A 17,465-nucleotide genomic window follows, 5' to 3' on the forward strand; every position below is an offset into this window, starting at 1 on the left:
ACTTATATTCGAAAAATAAATCATAAAATCAGAAAAAAAAATCATATCGTTTCAATTTAAAACCCCATAAAAATAAATAATGCTAGAAACTTAGAACTTAACAAAAAAAAGACATACTAGAAAATTTAAAAACGGCCTAAAAATCAAAAACTAGAAGTTTTTGATTTTTAATCAAAATAAATCGAAAAAAATCAATCAAAATTTCATATAAAATCCTATTAATTCAACAGAAAATTTATACGTAAAATAATTTATATATATTTATCATAAAATAATTACGGTTTGAGGTAATATCCACATAAAAAACTTACCAACTGAAACAAGGAAACGCCACAGAGCGCAGGGCTATAGGGTGGGGGGCGGTTCTTTGATAGCCATAGGGGTCTCAACAACAACAGCAATAATTAGTTGGATGCCCCAGCAACTCAATTCCACAAAAAAATGTTCGCACGCATGCACACAAACGAAAGCGTTATCTATACATGCCCCTTGAAGGCGACGACCCTTATCTTATTAGGACTGGTATTACAGACGCCAAGGGCTGTACTCTCCCGCATGAAAGCGGTACCTGTCACGCTAACGTGAGGAAGAAAGTCGACCGCCAGCCCACGAGCCCCGCGAGCACCACACCTCCGTACACCTCAACAGATCAGCGAAGAATGAACGATTATAAAAGCTATTAAGCTTAAGATGCGCACCGCTACCACCACCACGTATATCACGTGTTTCCTACATCTTACGATGGAAGTGACGTCATATGGTCAATTGGCGCTAAATTTAAAATTCAATTACGACAAGGGGATAAATATAATAATATACCTTTGGTAAACAAGAAAGTACCGGGCTTAATCACCAAGTCGTCAACTCATGGCGGCATGGAAGTGACGTCATATGGTCAATTGGCGCTAAATTTAAAATTCAATTACGACAAGGGGATAAATATAATAATATACCTTTGGTAAACAAGAAAGTACCGGGCTTAATCACCAAGTCGTCAACTCATGGCGGCATGGAAGTGACGTCATATGGTCAATTGGCGCTAAATTTAAAATTCAATTACGACAAGGGGATAAATATAATAATATACCTTTGGTAAACAAGAAAGTACCGGGCTTAATCACCAAGTCGTCAACTCATGGCGGCATGGAAGTGACGTCATATGGTCAATTGGCGCTAAATTTAAAATTCAATTACGACAAGGGGATAAATATAATAATATACCTTTGGTAAACAAGAAAGTACCGGGCTTAATCACCAAGTCGTCAACTCATGGCGGCATGGAAGTGACGTCATATGGTCAATTGGCGCTAAATTTAAAATTCAATTACGACAAGGGGATAAATATAATAATATACCTTTGGTAAACAAGAAAGTACCGGGCTTAATCACCAAGTCGTCAACTCATGGCGGCATGGAAGTGACGTCATATGGTCAATTGGCGCTAAATTTAAAATTCAATTACGACAAGGGGATAAATATAATAATATACCTTTGGTAAACAAGAAAGTACCGGGCTTAATCACCAAGTCGTCAACTCATGGCGGCATGGAAGTGACGTCATATGGTCAATTGGCGCTAAATTTAAAATTCAATTACGACAAGGGGATAAATATAATAATATACCTTTGGTAAACAAGAAAGTACCGGGCTTAATCACCAAGTCGTCAACTCATGGCGGCATGGAAGTGACGTCATATGGTCAATTGGCGCTAAATTTAAAATTCAATTACGACAAGGGGATAAATATAATAATATACCTTTGGTAAACAAGAAAGTACCGGGCTTAATCACCAAGTCGTCAACTCATGGCGGCATGGAAGTGACGTCATATGGTCAATTGGCGCTAAATTTAAAATTCAATTACGACAAGGGGATAAATATAATAATATACCTTTGGTAAACAAGAAAGTACCGGGCTTAATCACCAAGTCGTCAACTCATGGCGGCATGGAAGTGACGTCATATGGTCAATTGGCGCTAAATTTAAAATTCAATTACGACAAGGGGATAAATATAATAATATACCTTTGGTAAACAAGAAAGTACCGGGCTTAATCACCAAGTCGTCAACTCATGGCGGCATGGAAGTGACGTCATATGGTCAATTGGCGCTAAATTTAAAATTCAATTACGACAAGGGGATAAATATAATAATATACCTTTGGTAAACAAGAAAGTACCGGGCTTAATCACCAAGTCGTCAACTCATGGCGGCATGGAAGTGACGTCATATGGTCAATTGGCGCTAAATTTAAAATTCAATTACGACAAGGGGATAAATATAATAATATACCTTTGGTANTGCTCTACCACTGAGCTAAAGAGGCTCATGCTAGGTTTACTAGCAAGCCTGCATATTAGGTTAGAATTTTTGCTAACACTGCAATTATAAAGGAAATAAAATATCAGGTTACAGTTTATGCTAAAAACAGGTCTGAACCAGTAGAAAACAGGTCTGAACCTTGACCCCAGACGACCTAAGAATGACGTAATACTGTTTGGAGTTCATTGACCTCTATTATCATGATTTATGCTAACATTGCGATTTTGAAGAAACTAAGGTACTAATTACAAGTATGTTCTGCGCATACATTAAACATATTTTTTATTGAAGCCGCTCTTCGAGGTACTTTCTATAAATACAGGTGCCGTTATCGACTTACAACATTTCTAATGCTGGGAAAAATATCAGTTGATCACCAGCTATTAGTGAGATGAATATCTTAACTACTCTATCTTAATTCCTATAATATTTCACAAGATCAAGCACATATCTGCATTTTCCGTGATGCTCTCTATAATAGTTCTAGGGTGCTATCCAATAAAAAATATCAAATAATTCATAGACATGAATTTAAGATAGTGTAAAGAAATATACCTAATTTTTGGAAAATAAAAAAATATATATAATTCTTCACGATGCTTACCTCACATACAATATATTAGATGGTTCCGTACACAATGGTTTTCCATTTCTTAAGTAGCACTGTTATGATTTTTAGTTGATAAATATTATATAATTCATTATAATTAGGTAGCTGCTAATTTTGTAATTTAATTGGAAAAAATAAAATAATGTCTATATAATTTCTGTTTTATTTGTTTTAGCCTATCCAAAAAATAAATAAAATCCACAAATAATAATAATTATACAACATACTATCTATTGAATAGTGCCCCAAGGTAGGGTGTCGTAAGAAATAATTAAAGTATTTGAATATAAATTAAATTTGTTAAGTAATTCTTTACAAAATGAAGGTGATGACTTGGAGATTAAGCCCGGTACTTTCTTGTTTACCAAAGGTATATTATTATATTTATCCCCTTATCGTAATTGAATTTTAAATTTAGCGCCAATTGACCATATGACGTCACTTCCATGCCGCCATGAGTTGACGACTTGGTGATTAAGCCCGGTACTTTCTTGTTTACCAAAGGTATATTATTATATTTATCCCTTTGTCTTAACTGAATTTTAAATTTAGCGCCAATTGACCATATGACGTCACTTCCATCGGAAGATGTAGAAAACACGTGATATACGTGGTTGTGGTAGCGGTGCGCATCTTAAGCTTAATAGCTTTTATAATCGTTCATTCTTCGCTGATCTGTTGAGGTGTGGTGCTCGCGGGGCTCGTGGGCTGGCGGTAGACTTTCTTCCTCACGTTAGCCTGACAGGTACCGCTTTCATGCGGGAGAGTACTGCCCTTGGCGTCTGTAATACCAGTCCTAATAAGATAAGGGTCGTCGCCCTCAAGGGGCATGTATAGATAACGCTTTCGTTTGTGTGCATGCGTGCGAACATTTTTTTGTGGAATTGAGTTGCTGGGGCTTCCAACTAATTATTGCTGAGATGTAGAAAACACGTGATATACGTGGTGGTGGTAGCGGTGCGCATCTTAAGCTTAATAGCTTTTATAATCGTTCATTCTTCGCTGATCTGTTGAGGTGTACGGAGGTGTGGTGCTCGCGGGGCTCGTGGGCTGGCGGTCGACTTTCTTCCTCACGTTAGCGTGACAGGTACCGCTTTCATGCGGGAGAGTACAGCCCTTGGCGTCTGTAATACCAGTCCTAATAAGATAAGGGTCGTCGCCTTCAAGGGGCATGTATAGATAACGCTTTCGTTTGTGCGCATGCGTGCGAACATTTTTTGTGGAATTGAGTTGCTGGGGCTTCCAACTAATTATTGCTGTTGTTGTTGAGGCCCCTATGGCTATCAAAGAACCGCCCCCACCCTATAGCCCTGCGCTCTGTGGCGTTTCCTTGTTTCAGTTGGTAAGTTTTTTATGTGGATATTACCTCAAACCGTAATTATTTTATGATAAATATATATAAATTATTTTACGTATAAATTTTCTGTTGAATTAATAGGATTTTATATGAAATTTTGATTGATTTTTTTCGATTTATTTTGATTAAAAATCAAAAACTTCTAGTTTTTGATTTTTAGGCCGTTTTTAAATTTTCTAGTATGTCTTTTTTTTGTTAAGTTCTAAGTTTCTAGCATTATTTATTTTTATGGGGTTTTAAATTGAAACGATATGATTTTTTTATCTGATTTTATGATTTATTTTTCGAATATAAGTTTTTGCTATTTTTTTCCAGTTTTTAATTAAATTTATGGGATTTTGAAATTGAAATAATATGATATTTTTATGAATAGTTCCAAGTTTTTAATGTAGTTTCTTATAGAAATAATTTTTTTGTCTTTTTTCGTAAAGAGTTTATATTAATGCTTTAAATGATTTTTAATAGGATTTCTTCGTAAAGAGTTTAAGATTAATGCTTTTAATGGTTTTTAATAGGATTTCTTCTTAAAGAGTTTAAGATTAACGCGTTGACACCGTGTGACCCTCGAACGATAAACGTCAGACGGTTTTGAATGTAATATTCCACTAATGTGTTTTTGATAACACTAATATTATTTGTAGTTGTGCGAGTACAGAAGCCACCAGACCACCGGGTGATCTTGAAGTATATTTTAATGAATTTATAACGACTCACTAATATCCATTTAATTGCTGATAAAATAAAAGTAATTAAAATAATGAGTAGCTACGCAGCGTACTATACAGTGTCATCCTACTCACATGGGCTTTAACATGGTACGGCGGTATTAAGAAGTTACAAAGCATTTAACACATGTAGCTACTCTAGTTAGTTTATATTTAACTCATACATTTATAATAGCATAGAATTATTCCAGTAAGTATTGAGTAATTATCTTGGAGTATATTTTTTCTTAGATGATGTTATTAGCCTGTTATATTGACAATGTCCGCGCGATCCACTTGCTACGCCATCTACTGATAAGCGCTCGTCCGCGTTCTGAACTAATTTGCAAATGGGGGAAAATAATTAAAATTGAAATCGCTGCTGCTCTGGCACCCGCTTAATGGGGCCCATGACGACGGCGGCAGAGCCCTAGCGGGGGTGTAGAGTCCTATATGGGGACCCGTGACTGGGAGGGCGAAGCCCTAGGCCTACCTATGTGGGATAAAGACATACATGGGACCTTAGGACCAATCACCTTCCACGCAGACCGCAGCCATCTTATCCCTAACGACCAGTCACCTTCCACGCAGACCGCAACCATCTTATCCCTAACGACCAATCACCTTCCACGCAGACCGCCGCCATCTTATCCCTAACGACCAATCACCTTCCACGCAGACCGCCGCCATCTTGTGACGTTACATCCGCTGCAGACCGCAACGTGGTTCCTTGCTAGCTCTTTAGGAAACTAAGGTGGTATCGGTGTCCTTACTGATAACGCCAAGTACTACTACTACTGATAAGCGTTTGCTGCGCTCCAACACCGAAGCGTGGGGCCCTGGGGCGAAGCTCCTCGCAGGAAACTAACTCCGGCATACCTACGTTGGGGTACTCGCGACAGCGTATCCCCGACATGGGGTGACCTACGCGGACGGCGTGGGTGACCTGCGTGGGGGCCCCTGGGGGCAAAGTCCTGGGGGCAAAGTCCTAGGTGCGGCGAAGCCCTACGCTCGGAAGGCAACCTACGTGGGGATACCTGTATGGGGGCCCTAGGGGGCAAAGCCTAAGGTGGGGTCCTAGGGAGGCAGCTCCTCGAATGACCTTGAAAGGTACCATTTTCGCTAATTTGAACCTCCATAAGAAAATACATGGGATTTTGGCTCCGTATGAACATAGCTATACTACTGACACTGCTCTTGAAATCGATAACCTAAATAAATTTTCAAACTTTCCTCTTCTTATACGTACTAATAGATGTTTTTGCAAGTTTGCAAAATAATTAAGATACTCCAACTAGATTTTTCCAAAAATAAAGAACTTATAGGTTACTCATTTTATGGTTTATTCGTTCAATAATTTCTGAAAATTTTAAATTACCATGTTACTTATTCTATAAAATTATGAAAAATAAATATTACCATCTGGATTACTCTTTGCAGCAGAGCCAATTATTAGATAATGCGAACCACGAACATAGACACCACTTCCAAACTCCATCTCATTGAGGCTTTCGACCAACCCTTTATGGTCATCGTGCATAATTCTTCTATGGATCTGAAGATATAATAAATTCAAAACAAGTTAAACTATCGATATGGTATGAATAAGATTCTGTTCCATTAAAGAGCATTCAAATTTAAATTGTAATTTAAACTATATACTATAGAACTGAAACAAATATCCACCTTTTATACACTACAAGGTTTGCGGAAGATCAGATGGGTTAATAACAAATATTTTTTAGTAGGAAATACAAGAATTTGATGGCGATTTCCAAAATAATCACATCTTGATCATCAAAGTCCATGTTAGATTTTATTATCCGTATTTATGTACCCTTTGAATTTCAAGGTTAGATAAAACAGGTGATCTGTTTTATCAACTTGTTTTCTATTCCTATTTGGAGTAGAAAGACTCAGAACATATAATCAAAGTCTGATCAACTCCAATACTTGTCAACCGTTTTGATGTCGATATGTCTATAAAATTATTCTATACATGTCACTTCAGAAATTGAAATGTAACAAACACACACTTTTTTGGTTTAATTGGAATATCTACTGCACCAAAAGAATCAGTCGAGGAGTTGATTTTATAAATTTAGTTTTGTGTAATCACAAGTATCACATATTGAGGAAGTAGATGCTTGTTCATTATTACACTGGAAGTACTATAATTATTGATCCAAAATGTGACTGACTTTCTATCCGTTGCTCCATCACATCATATTTTAGAGATATCCTAATTTAAAAGTGTAGTACATCACGAGGTGATTTTTCTCCACAAAACTCGTTATGACATCTGAAAGTACTACTCTTCTGCAAAATCCATTTTGAGTCAATCATATCTCTGGTCCTCTCTAAGAAACCGTTTGTTGGAATTTATTAATTTGGCATATTCGTTGATATAATTCGGAATTTCACTCTATAGGGCTATGGGAGGTTATAAAGTCTACGGTATTCGAATTTGTTGCCAACATTGTGGTATTATAGAATCACCTCAGCCACCATATTGGATCTACCATCTTAAATTTGTAAATATAATGTTACATTTGGAATCACCGATCTCAACAATCAGAATTATTTATAGCAGAAGAGTAAGAAGAATAGTTCTTTTCGGCCTGAGGGTTGAAGAGTATCTAAGTGTTATAATGATCGTGATTTAAAAATGTTACCAAAAACATTGCATTAAATGATAATATTTTTCGTATCTTTTTTATTTTTAGTTATTTTCAAAAATATGTTATTTTTTTGGAATTAAAAAAAATTTGTTACAATCAAAACTTAATATTTTCAAAAATAAAACGACTTAAGTAAAGCTCATTTTAAAGATTTTTTAAAGTATTTTAAAAAATGTTCTGTGCATTTTTCTTGAAAAGTAGATTTTTTAAAATTATTTTACGTTAATGCTTCCAATTTAATTTTTGGCGGACATGAAATTATCTTCAACCAGCCGTATCTCAGCACTTATTGCACCTACATAAATGAAAAAAGTCAATCTTTTTCTTTTTCTATAAGCTTCATTTTCTTTGGGATGTTTTTTTTTCGAGTAATTTGAGAAAAACTACTGAAAAATGTCTTTTTTAATAAAGAAATGAATTTTCAATCACTAATAACTCAGAAAATATTGACTTATTGAAAAACGTTCATAAGATACTTTTTGCTTAAATTTATTGCTTTATCGATTCCGGGGGTTACTTTTAATATCTTATTTTTTTCCACCCCCTAGAAGGGGTGGCTTCCATCAAAAAATAAACAGGTCTATTTAAAAAACTGTCGACAATGTCGTATTTCTAAAAATATTGTAGATGTTGGAAATCAAAGTATGTGATTGAAATTGAAATACTACAAAAACTTTTGTTAAAGGTATTTGTTAACCAAACTTATGATTCACCCTATACACAGGTGTTCCAACACATTTGCCAACTAGGCCAGTCATTATTGCTTTTTTTCGGGAAAAAAATACTATTAGAAGTTTCTCTGCGGAATATTGTTCCGAAACGTGTTATAAACAAAATATCAAAAAATCAACTCGAGACTAGTTGGGAAACTTTTAATATCTTATTTTTTTCCACCCCCTAGAAGGGGTGGCTTCCATCAAAAAATAAACAGGTCTATTTAAAAAACTGTCGACAATGTCGTATTTCTAAAAATATTGTAGATGTTGGAAATCAAAGTATGTGATTGAAATTGAAATACTACAAAAACTTTTGTTAAAGGTATTTGTTAACCAAACTTATGATTCACCCTATACACAGGTGTTCCAACACATTTGCCAACTAGGCCAGTCATTATTGCTTTTTTTCGGGAAAAAAATACTATTAGAAGTTTCTCTGCGGAATATTGTTCCGAAACGTGTTATAAACAAAATATCAAAAAATCAACTCGAGACTAGTTGGGAAACTTTGTTAAAACAATGGTCAAAATTATGGAAAAGTGGTTTTTTGACTCGCGTAAAAAAACTGTTATTCATAGAGAAAGAAGGTTTATACAAAAAAGGTAGGTATTAGATAGTGAAGCTTACCAGCAATTAGGCCATGCTTGGCCCTTTTTGCCTGCTAACTTACACTACCCTCCACTTTAACAATCACAAACATCCATGGTACGACAGGAAAATTCGAAAGAATTTTCCTGCCGCGTGCGGGATTCGAACCCACTACGGTTTTGCCGCACAGCCCTGGCTCGCCTCTGTAGGCAAGCCTTGGCCGCTTCGGCTACCGCCGCGCCCAAGGTAGGTATTAAATAAATCTGTAAAGTAAAACAAGTCCGATTAAATTCCGATAATTTGTTTATGCGCAAGAGCTCAAAAATGGTCGAAAATGTCCACTTTTTTCAATTGCTAATAATTAATGCAATTTTCATCGCAGACAGTTGTAATTCAGGATGTTTGAGGCTTTTTGCACCCTTAATAAGTGGTAAAAATTTCAGCCAAAAAGCTTCATTATCTTGGCGTTGGCGGAATTTATTATTATTTAAGAAGATGCTATTTTCAATTCATTTTTCCCAAGCTCACAGGCGTTGTAGGGTTTCAATCATTAGTTGTTTTTGTACCTAAATAGTTGTATTGACATATGCATTTACTGATAATTTAATTTTTCAAATTTAATTAGTTTAAATATGACTTTGAAAAAATGTTAATATTTATTAAATTGTTAAGCGCGCATGCTCCGCCTCGCTCTCCCCACTCGTTCGCTAGACCAAGTAATAGAACGCATCGCCGCTATCTTCTTTTTCGCAATTAAATAGTTGAATTCACCTTAATGTTAATGTAGGATATGAAAATATAGCTCTTAATGTATACTCTTTAAAAATTTCGGCACTTAATTAAGGCCACTGCGATTAAATTAAAAAAAAATAAATTATCAGCTTCTAATCAACTTACAACGATTTTTTTAAAAAAATTCGAAGAAAATTAAAGTATAGACGTTCCTATTTTATTTTATAATAATTACCTATCTTAACAATTTAATAAATATTAACATTTTTTCAGTCATTTTTAAACAAATTAAATTTGAAAAACGAAATTCTCAGTAAATGCATATATCAATACAACTATTTAGGTACAAAAACAACTAATGATCGAAACTCTACAACGCCTGTGAGCTTGGGAAAAATGAATTGAAAATAGCATCTTCTTAGATAACAAATTCCGCCAACGCCAAACCAATTAAGCTTTCGGGCTGAAATTTTTATCACTTATTAAGGGTGTAAAAAGCCTCAAAAATCCTGAATTACAAGTGTCTACGATGAAAATTGCACTAATTATTAGCAATTGAAAAAAGCGGACAATTTCGACCATTTTTGAGCTCTTGCGCATAAACAAATTATCGGAATTTAATCGAACTTGTCTCATTTTAAAGGTGTATTTAATACCTACCTTTTTTGTATAAACCTCTTTTCGCTATGAATAATAGTTTTTTTACGCGAGTTAAAAAACCACTTTTCCATAACTTTGACCATTGTTTAAATAAAGTTTCCCAACTAGTCTCGAGTTGATTTTTTGATATTTTATTTATAACACATTTCCGAACAATATTCCGCAGAAAAACTTCTAATAGTATTTTTTTCCCGAAACAGGCTGTTCCATGTCTATAATGACTGGACTAAACCCTTTATAATAATTAAAATTGTGTAATTGATATTACCATTAATTCTATTTGACCATTTTCCATACTGGATCCACCCTGAGACCTGTCTGTGAGAAGGGCTATTTCCACATCCCTATTTTCATCCTTTATCAGTATTCTTGAAGTTACAGGATAGTAGTTACTTGCGACTGGGTCCTCTGTTGCATTATACGTGTAATCTGATCGGATATTCAGTTCTCTTCTAATCATTTCCCGTCCATTGGAATCGGTATAAAATATATTATAATTTTCAAATTCTGGCGCCGTGTATTTGCTAATTACTTCTCTACCTCTCTCATCAAGTCTAAAATAGTAGTGCCAGAGTTATATTACTAAGAAGTTATATTACTATACTTACACGTTTATCCCACCGACAAGCCAGTCGAATTCAATGTATTTTTCACTTTTGTAAACTCTGATGATTTGTGAAACATTCACCTTGTTATCACTCCATTTTTGGTGGAATTCTTCAATATTGGTTGTCCTTATAATACCCGCATTGATTACTTTACCGACAAGGGGATCTGGGGATAATTTAGTAGGCCGGAAGATGTAAGCCCCTGAGGCGGCATTTGATTCATCGAATTGTCCAGTTTCACTTTTGTAATAGTAGAAGTTTTGGGTGATGTCTACAGATATTCCGTTCATTGTGACGGACTTTAGAAGATTTGTTTCGTTATCAATTTGGAATCCAACGTCCTGAAAATAATAGTCTTCGGTCAGTTCATTTCAATGCTCCTATGGCTTTGAAGGAAGGATAAAACTGTACAAAGTTAATTATAAAACGTACAGTGTCCGTCAAAGAGTTTGCGATATTTGAAACAGTTTTTACTATCGAAGTCATAAATAAAATTATTTAATAATGGTTTCTGCGTCTTTGACCACTTAAAAATTGATTCTGACTGCTGGTTTGCCAGAATAGTTTAAAAGTTGTTTAAGGAGAATCGTTTAAGATATCGTCAAAAACTTATAAAGAAAAAAATTTCAATATTTTTTCAGAATTCAGTATAACTCTCGTTAATTAGCTACTTTCTTCTTTAGTTTAAATGAAAAATGCAGTGATAAAGACACTAGAACTAGGATCGATTTAATTTTGACCAAAATGAGAGCATTAAAAATGAGAAAATTTATTATCACACAATTACTTTTGGATTTTTCTACTATTTTCAAAACAATGAGGTACATTGAAAAATCAACTGTTTTCATTCTATGGAAATTAGATATTATTATTATCCACCAAATAAATTATTTACACAGTTATAAAAACACATGGGCACATGTATTTATGTAAACATTGTACAAAATCTGAGGAATTTTCCTAAAATTTACATGCACCAGTGGCGGAGATATAGGGTATCGGTGGCATGTTTTTCTAAATAAAATAGTAAGCCACTGCTTTACGGTAACACTCATGGTATCTTCGTATTCGCCTTTCAATTTTCTAAAAATTACTACTCTTTTATGTTTTTTCGAAAAAAGCTTGATTTTCCAGTAAAACTTAAAAAACGAACTGAAAATACACTTCGATATTGGAATAAAATCCGGTTTAAAACTACATAGTAAGCTGCGATAGCAACTTTGACATTGTGAGCTGTTAAAGAAAGAATAAATAATGCTATTCATCAGATTTAAGCAACAATAAATTTCGAACAAATTACATTTTCGTTACTATATTCTAACCAATATGTTTGAATGGGGCAAAGTCCACTACAAGCGAGAAACATTGTTGTCACATTAAATTCTTAAATTTCCTTATCTTTTAAAATAATTCGGTACTATTAAAATATAACATTATTTAAAGATGTTTGTAATACCTACTGAGGATTAGTATTAGTAACACACACGGTAAGTTCTTGGCATTAAACGAATAATATTGTAGGCATAAATAATTTGCTACATCTATGTTACATGCGTTTTACTATAAAATACATATTGTTTATGCCCGAGTGTTTGTTATTTATATGCCAAATATACAAAAATTCTTTTAATAAAATATGTTTCGACTTGATCATTTATTATTGTACTTTATGATTTTTTCCTAAATAAGTGGCAACGTCGCCAACCTGGTGACCCGTCTGTTCTATAGTAGGATCGTATTCGATGCAAAGTAGAGCAAAAAGTTGTCGGTCTTTTATCAAAGGAAAATCATGTCATCATTTTTAGGAGGCGTAAGATAAATCATTTCAAATTTAAAATGAAATTCAATGTAAAATCTGAAATACCGCTGCATACGCACTGTGTTCTGGTAGTAGCTGTAGTCGCCCAGGTGCATCGAGTGTACGAACTGGTCGGTTATACGTCAAATACTAACCTGGCGAGCTTTGCCGTCAATTAGAGAGCGCTTCCAAAAAACAAGTAAACAACAGTGGCGCGTACAGAGGTAAAATGTAGTACATATGTGGAATTTAGGAAACAAATTGGATTTATAATAAATTACATTTAAAATAAATAGTTTATGAGAATAAAGGAATTTTTGTACGAACAAGGGTGCCAGACCTGAACTGTATAATGTATAAAGAAATTATCCAATTTGTAAAACCCTTAAAACCGTACTTCATTGGTTCCCTTGACAGGCAATGATTTATTACTTTGCATCGAATATGATCCTACTATAGCTATCTTTTATTAACTCGTTTTATGGGCATAAATTTATTTTTGTTGCTGGCTCACTACCGGCAGTTCTGTTGAAATCCTTTTAACGGCATGGTCGTCGGTGTAGGTAAATTCGCACGTATTTTTTATTTTAGTTTTATTAAAAGCCTATCTCTGTGGTGGTAAAGTAAAATAAAATATTATATTATTTTATTTATAACGTTCTCTGATAATGTCGTTTAGTAGATTTTTAAAATATCCATCATATTAAAGTGTAATATTACTGTTCTTGACCCCTTCAGAAAAAAAAAATCATCCCCGCATATGTTGCAAACCGATACTGCTAGATTTGTTGGACTTTGCCCGATTCAAACATATTGGTTAGAGTACATATAAAAAGATGTCGCGCCTGTGTTCGTACAAATGGATGTATTTTTGAGCATTTACTCAAATAAAATCATTGAAATGCTTACTAATGTTATTAATTTCTTTATTCGAATGATTAGTGTTTGTCATGTCATTTAAGTAAAAGTGTTTCCAGTTGGTTTTTAAGTTTTATTCGAAAAATTAGGCTTTTTTTCGAAAAACATAAGAGAGTAGTAATTTGCAGAAAATTGAAAGGCGAACCCGAAAATATTGTGGTTGTTACCGTAAAGCAGTGGGATACTATTTTATTTAGAAAAATATGCCATCGATACCCTGTATGCATGTAAATTTTAGGAAAAGCCCTCAGATTTTGGAAAATGTTACATAAATACATGTGCCAATTTCAAATTATTTCACTTGTACCTAGTAGTAGTAAAAAGGGGCAGCCTCAGCCTGGCAATTAGGTCACAAGTGGGCCCTTTTTGCCTACCCCGCCGTCCCATCACCTAACCACTCTCTGCCTCTGACCCTCCTGCCTCTGACCCTCCTCGAACCTACCCGACGCCCTGATGAATGACAGGATTTTGGTCCATGGAAGGTCTCTCACCTCAACCCCTTGCAGCTCTTCAGCACCAAAGACTTTATGTCTTATTCTCCCAAAGGCTGCACACTGTCCCAGAAGGTGGACAGGGGTGTCCTCCCCTTCGCCACATTTCGGGCATAGAGGGTTCTCCTCAATTCCTATTAAGCTTAAATGCCTCCTAAGTCTGCAGTGGCCTGTCAGAACACCCACCATTTGGTTTAGGGCTCTTCGACTAACGCTCAGCAGCCATCTCGTCTTGGATTTGCTAGGTCCATGTATAAAACTATGGGCCTGCCTACATCTTCTATTTTTCCTCCAATTACGACCTAAAGTTTGATAGGCCCATTTATTTAGGGCCCCGTTAATGCTGCCTCGTGTGATACCTAAGATTGGTTCAGGTCCCTGTCCAGGTCCCCTGGACCCGAGACGAGCTAATTGATCCGCCCTCTCGTTACCAGGGATACCCATATGGCCTGGGACCCAAACCAACTCTCTTTTCGTCTGGCCTATGACTCTAGAGCGTCTCCACACTCCTGGACAAGGGCAGACCTAGTCCTCGGAGAGCTAACCGCTCTAAGCGCGGCCTGACTGTCGGAGCAGATAACAATCTTCTCCTCTGCACAATTCCTTACCTCCTCCTTGCTTGCTACCATCAAAATAGCAAAAACCTCGGCCTGGAAGACTGTAGCATACATACCCAGTGAAAAGCTTTCCTGGATGCCGCTGCCTCCCAGATAAATTCCTGCTCCTGAAAACTCGTCTTCTACCCGAGATCCATTAGTATAGCACACTAGGGATCCCGGGGAGAACATATCACCATCCTGCTTCTACTGCTCTCTCGAGGGGAAAGTGGTGACATACTTCCTTCCTAACCTAAGCCGGTCCTCTGCTTCCGTAACCCTCATGGCGGACATTGGGATGTCCCTCTCCGCCCTGAGGGCCACGGCAGCATGGCCCTCAGTGCGTCCTTTCGCTCTCCAACCGCCGGCGCCCCTTATCCTAAGGTATGCCGCCATCGCCTCCCTCATAATCCAGGGTCGGCAACCCCAGAAGGACCATTAGTGCGGCCGTTGGGGTCGTCCTCATTGCCCCTGTAATACCTAAGCAGGCAAGTCTCTGGATTCTCTCCAGCTTCCTGGCTACCGTCACCCGGTCCACACACGGCCACCAGACCAAGGCCCCATACTACAACCTCGGCCTGACCACCACCGTGTACACCCAGTGAAGCACCCTTGGATTGAGTCCCCAGTTTTTGCCAACTACCTTCCTTAACTGCCAGAGGGTTGCCACTGATTTTCGGATAATCCTCTCAACCTGTGGCCCCCACGACAGGGTTGTCCCGGACTACCCCCAAGTATTTGACTTCCCTGACCAAAGTTAGGGGCCTCCCATACATGGTTGGAACCCTGAAGTCACCTATCTTCCTTCTCCTTGTAAATAGGATCATCTACGTCTTCTTTGAGTTGACTGAGAGCCCCATTTCCTCGCACCACCTCTCTATGATCCTACAGGCTCCCTGCATTCTGTCGCATACCACGTCCAAAAACCGGCCCGCGACTAGAACCACACCATCATCGGCGTAAGCATGGGCAACACTGTATCCCTCCGAGGTTAGGCGTTCCAGGAGACCGTCCATCACTAGGCACCATAGAAGCGGGGAGAGGCAGCTGCCTTGAGGACATCCCCCCCCCCACTCCCAGGTCCCTACGACAGTCTCCCATGGCTGCACTAACCTTCCTTTCCTTCAATGCCTAACTCACCCATTCGACCACGATAGGCGATATGCACCGGTCTTGGAGCGAGTTGCATATGGTCTCTGATTTTGCCTTGTCGAAGGCACCTTCTATATCAAAGAATATTGCCAGGACGACCTCTTTGTACTGAAGGGCCTTATTTACTTTATGCGTGACACTATGTAAGGCCGTCTCTGTGGACCTGCCCCGCCTATATGCGTGCTGGTTCGTGTGGATTGGGTGTCTACTCAACGCCCCATCCACCAGATACCTGTCCACAATCCTTTCCATCGATTTAAACAGAAAGAATGTGAGACTAATAGGCCTAAAAGACTTCGCCGAAGTGTAGTCTTCTTTCCCAGCCTTGGGGATGAAGACCACCTTAGCTGACCCCCAAGCCTGTGGGACGTAGCCCATCGCCAGACTGGCCCGGAAGACCCTTACCATACATGGCAAGAGAATATCCAGGCCCCTCTGCAACAACGACGGGAAAATTCCGTCCGACCCCGCTGCCTTGTAGGGTTCAAACTCATTCACTGCCCAGGTTACTGCCTCGTCGTCAATGAGCTCCTCGGCCAGGAGCCAATCTGCTTGTGGCATCGGCTCCGCTCTGGTGCCCTCGACGACATGGCCTCTACCTACAAAGTGAGTTTCCAGTAGAAGTTCTAAACACTCCTCGCTGGAAGTGGTCCAAGTCCCATCTTCCCTCTTTAATGACTCTAATTTCTCCCTTTTGTCGCAGCTTAAGATCTTCATTAATCTGGCTGTCTCCGGCAGGGACTCCAGCTCGCTGCAGTATGCCTTCCATCCAGATCTCTTGCTACGCCTAAGTTCCTTCTTAAACTCTCTCCTTGCAGTTTTGTAATCGTCCCAAGAGGTCCCTTCCCCTTCCCTGACAGCTCGGTTAAAGACACGCCTGGCGGTCTGGCGGAGACCCTCTAGGGTCTTATTCCACCAGCGGACCTTGCGCCCACCTGCCGCCCTGAGAGGGCAAGCCTCCTCATATGCCGAGACGATACAACTGCTAAGGGTTTCTACCTCGTTATCTAACTGCCTTGTGGAGGTTATTCGTTCACCCTGGTTGCTCGCTTCTAGGGAGCTTCCTAGGTTACCAAGATATACCTCCCAGTTCGTTGCCCTTGGATTTCGTCGGAGAGTTATCGTTTCCGAATCCGACTTCATCTCGAAAGCGATCATCCTGTGAACGGACATCGAAATGAAGTCTGTGACCCTCCATCCAGAGATACCTTCTGTGATACTTTGAGAAGCCAACGTAATGTCAATCACATCTTTCCGGATGCGGTTCACAAAAGTCGGCTCCTTTCCCCTGTTCATGACCTGCAAGGGTTATTTCACTTACTAGTTTTTAAATTATTTAAAAAAATTAAAAATATTTTTTGAAGTTTAACACCCTGTATCGTTAAAATTCGCCAAAGAATAGGAGGTTTCATTTTTGGTCACTATTTATGAATCACCCTGTATAGTTTAAATATTTAAACTGATAAAAAGTCATGAAAAACGGGTATGTGGATTATTTAGAAATTTAGATTTAGATTTAGATTAGATAATT

At 37.7% G+C, this 17,465-nt stretch overlaps 1 protein-coding gene across 1 annotated transcript in view; it reads right to left on the bottom strand.

Annotated features, from left to right (window-relative positions):
* LOC108910286 (lysosomal alpha-mannosidase) overlaps window positions 1-17,465 on the bottom strand; it is a 77,221-nt gene that overhangs the window by 18,711 nt on the left and 41,045 nt on the right. The window contains exons 11-13 of the mRNA XM_018714849.2: window positions 10,980-11,320; window positions 10,640-10,925; window positions 6,414-6,549 (exon numbers count right to left, since the gene is read on the bottom strand). Of these exons, the coding sequence (XP_018570365.1) occupies window positions 6,414-6,549; window positions 10,640-10,925; window positions 10,980-11,320 (763 nt within the window). The remainder of the gene's footprint in view (window positions 1-6,413; window positions 6,550-10,639; window positions 10,926-10,979; window positions 11,321-17,465) is intronic.

The sequence above is a fragment of the Anoplophora glabripennis genome, unplaced genomic scaffold (genome assembly GCF_000390285.2).
Source record: "Anoplophora glabripennis isolate ALB-LARVAE unplaced genomic scaffold, Agla_2.0 scaffold386, whole genome shotgun sequence".
Classification (NCBI taxonomy): domain Eukaryota; kingdom Metazoa; phylum Arthropoda; class Insecta; order Coleoptera; family Cerambycidae; genus Anoplophora; species Anoplophora glabripennis.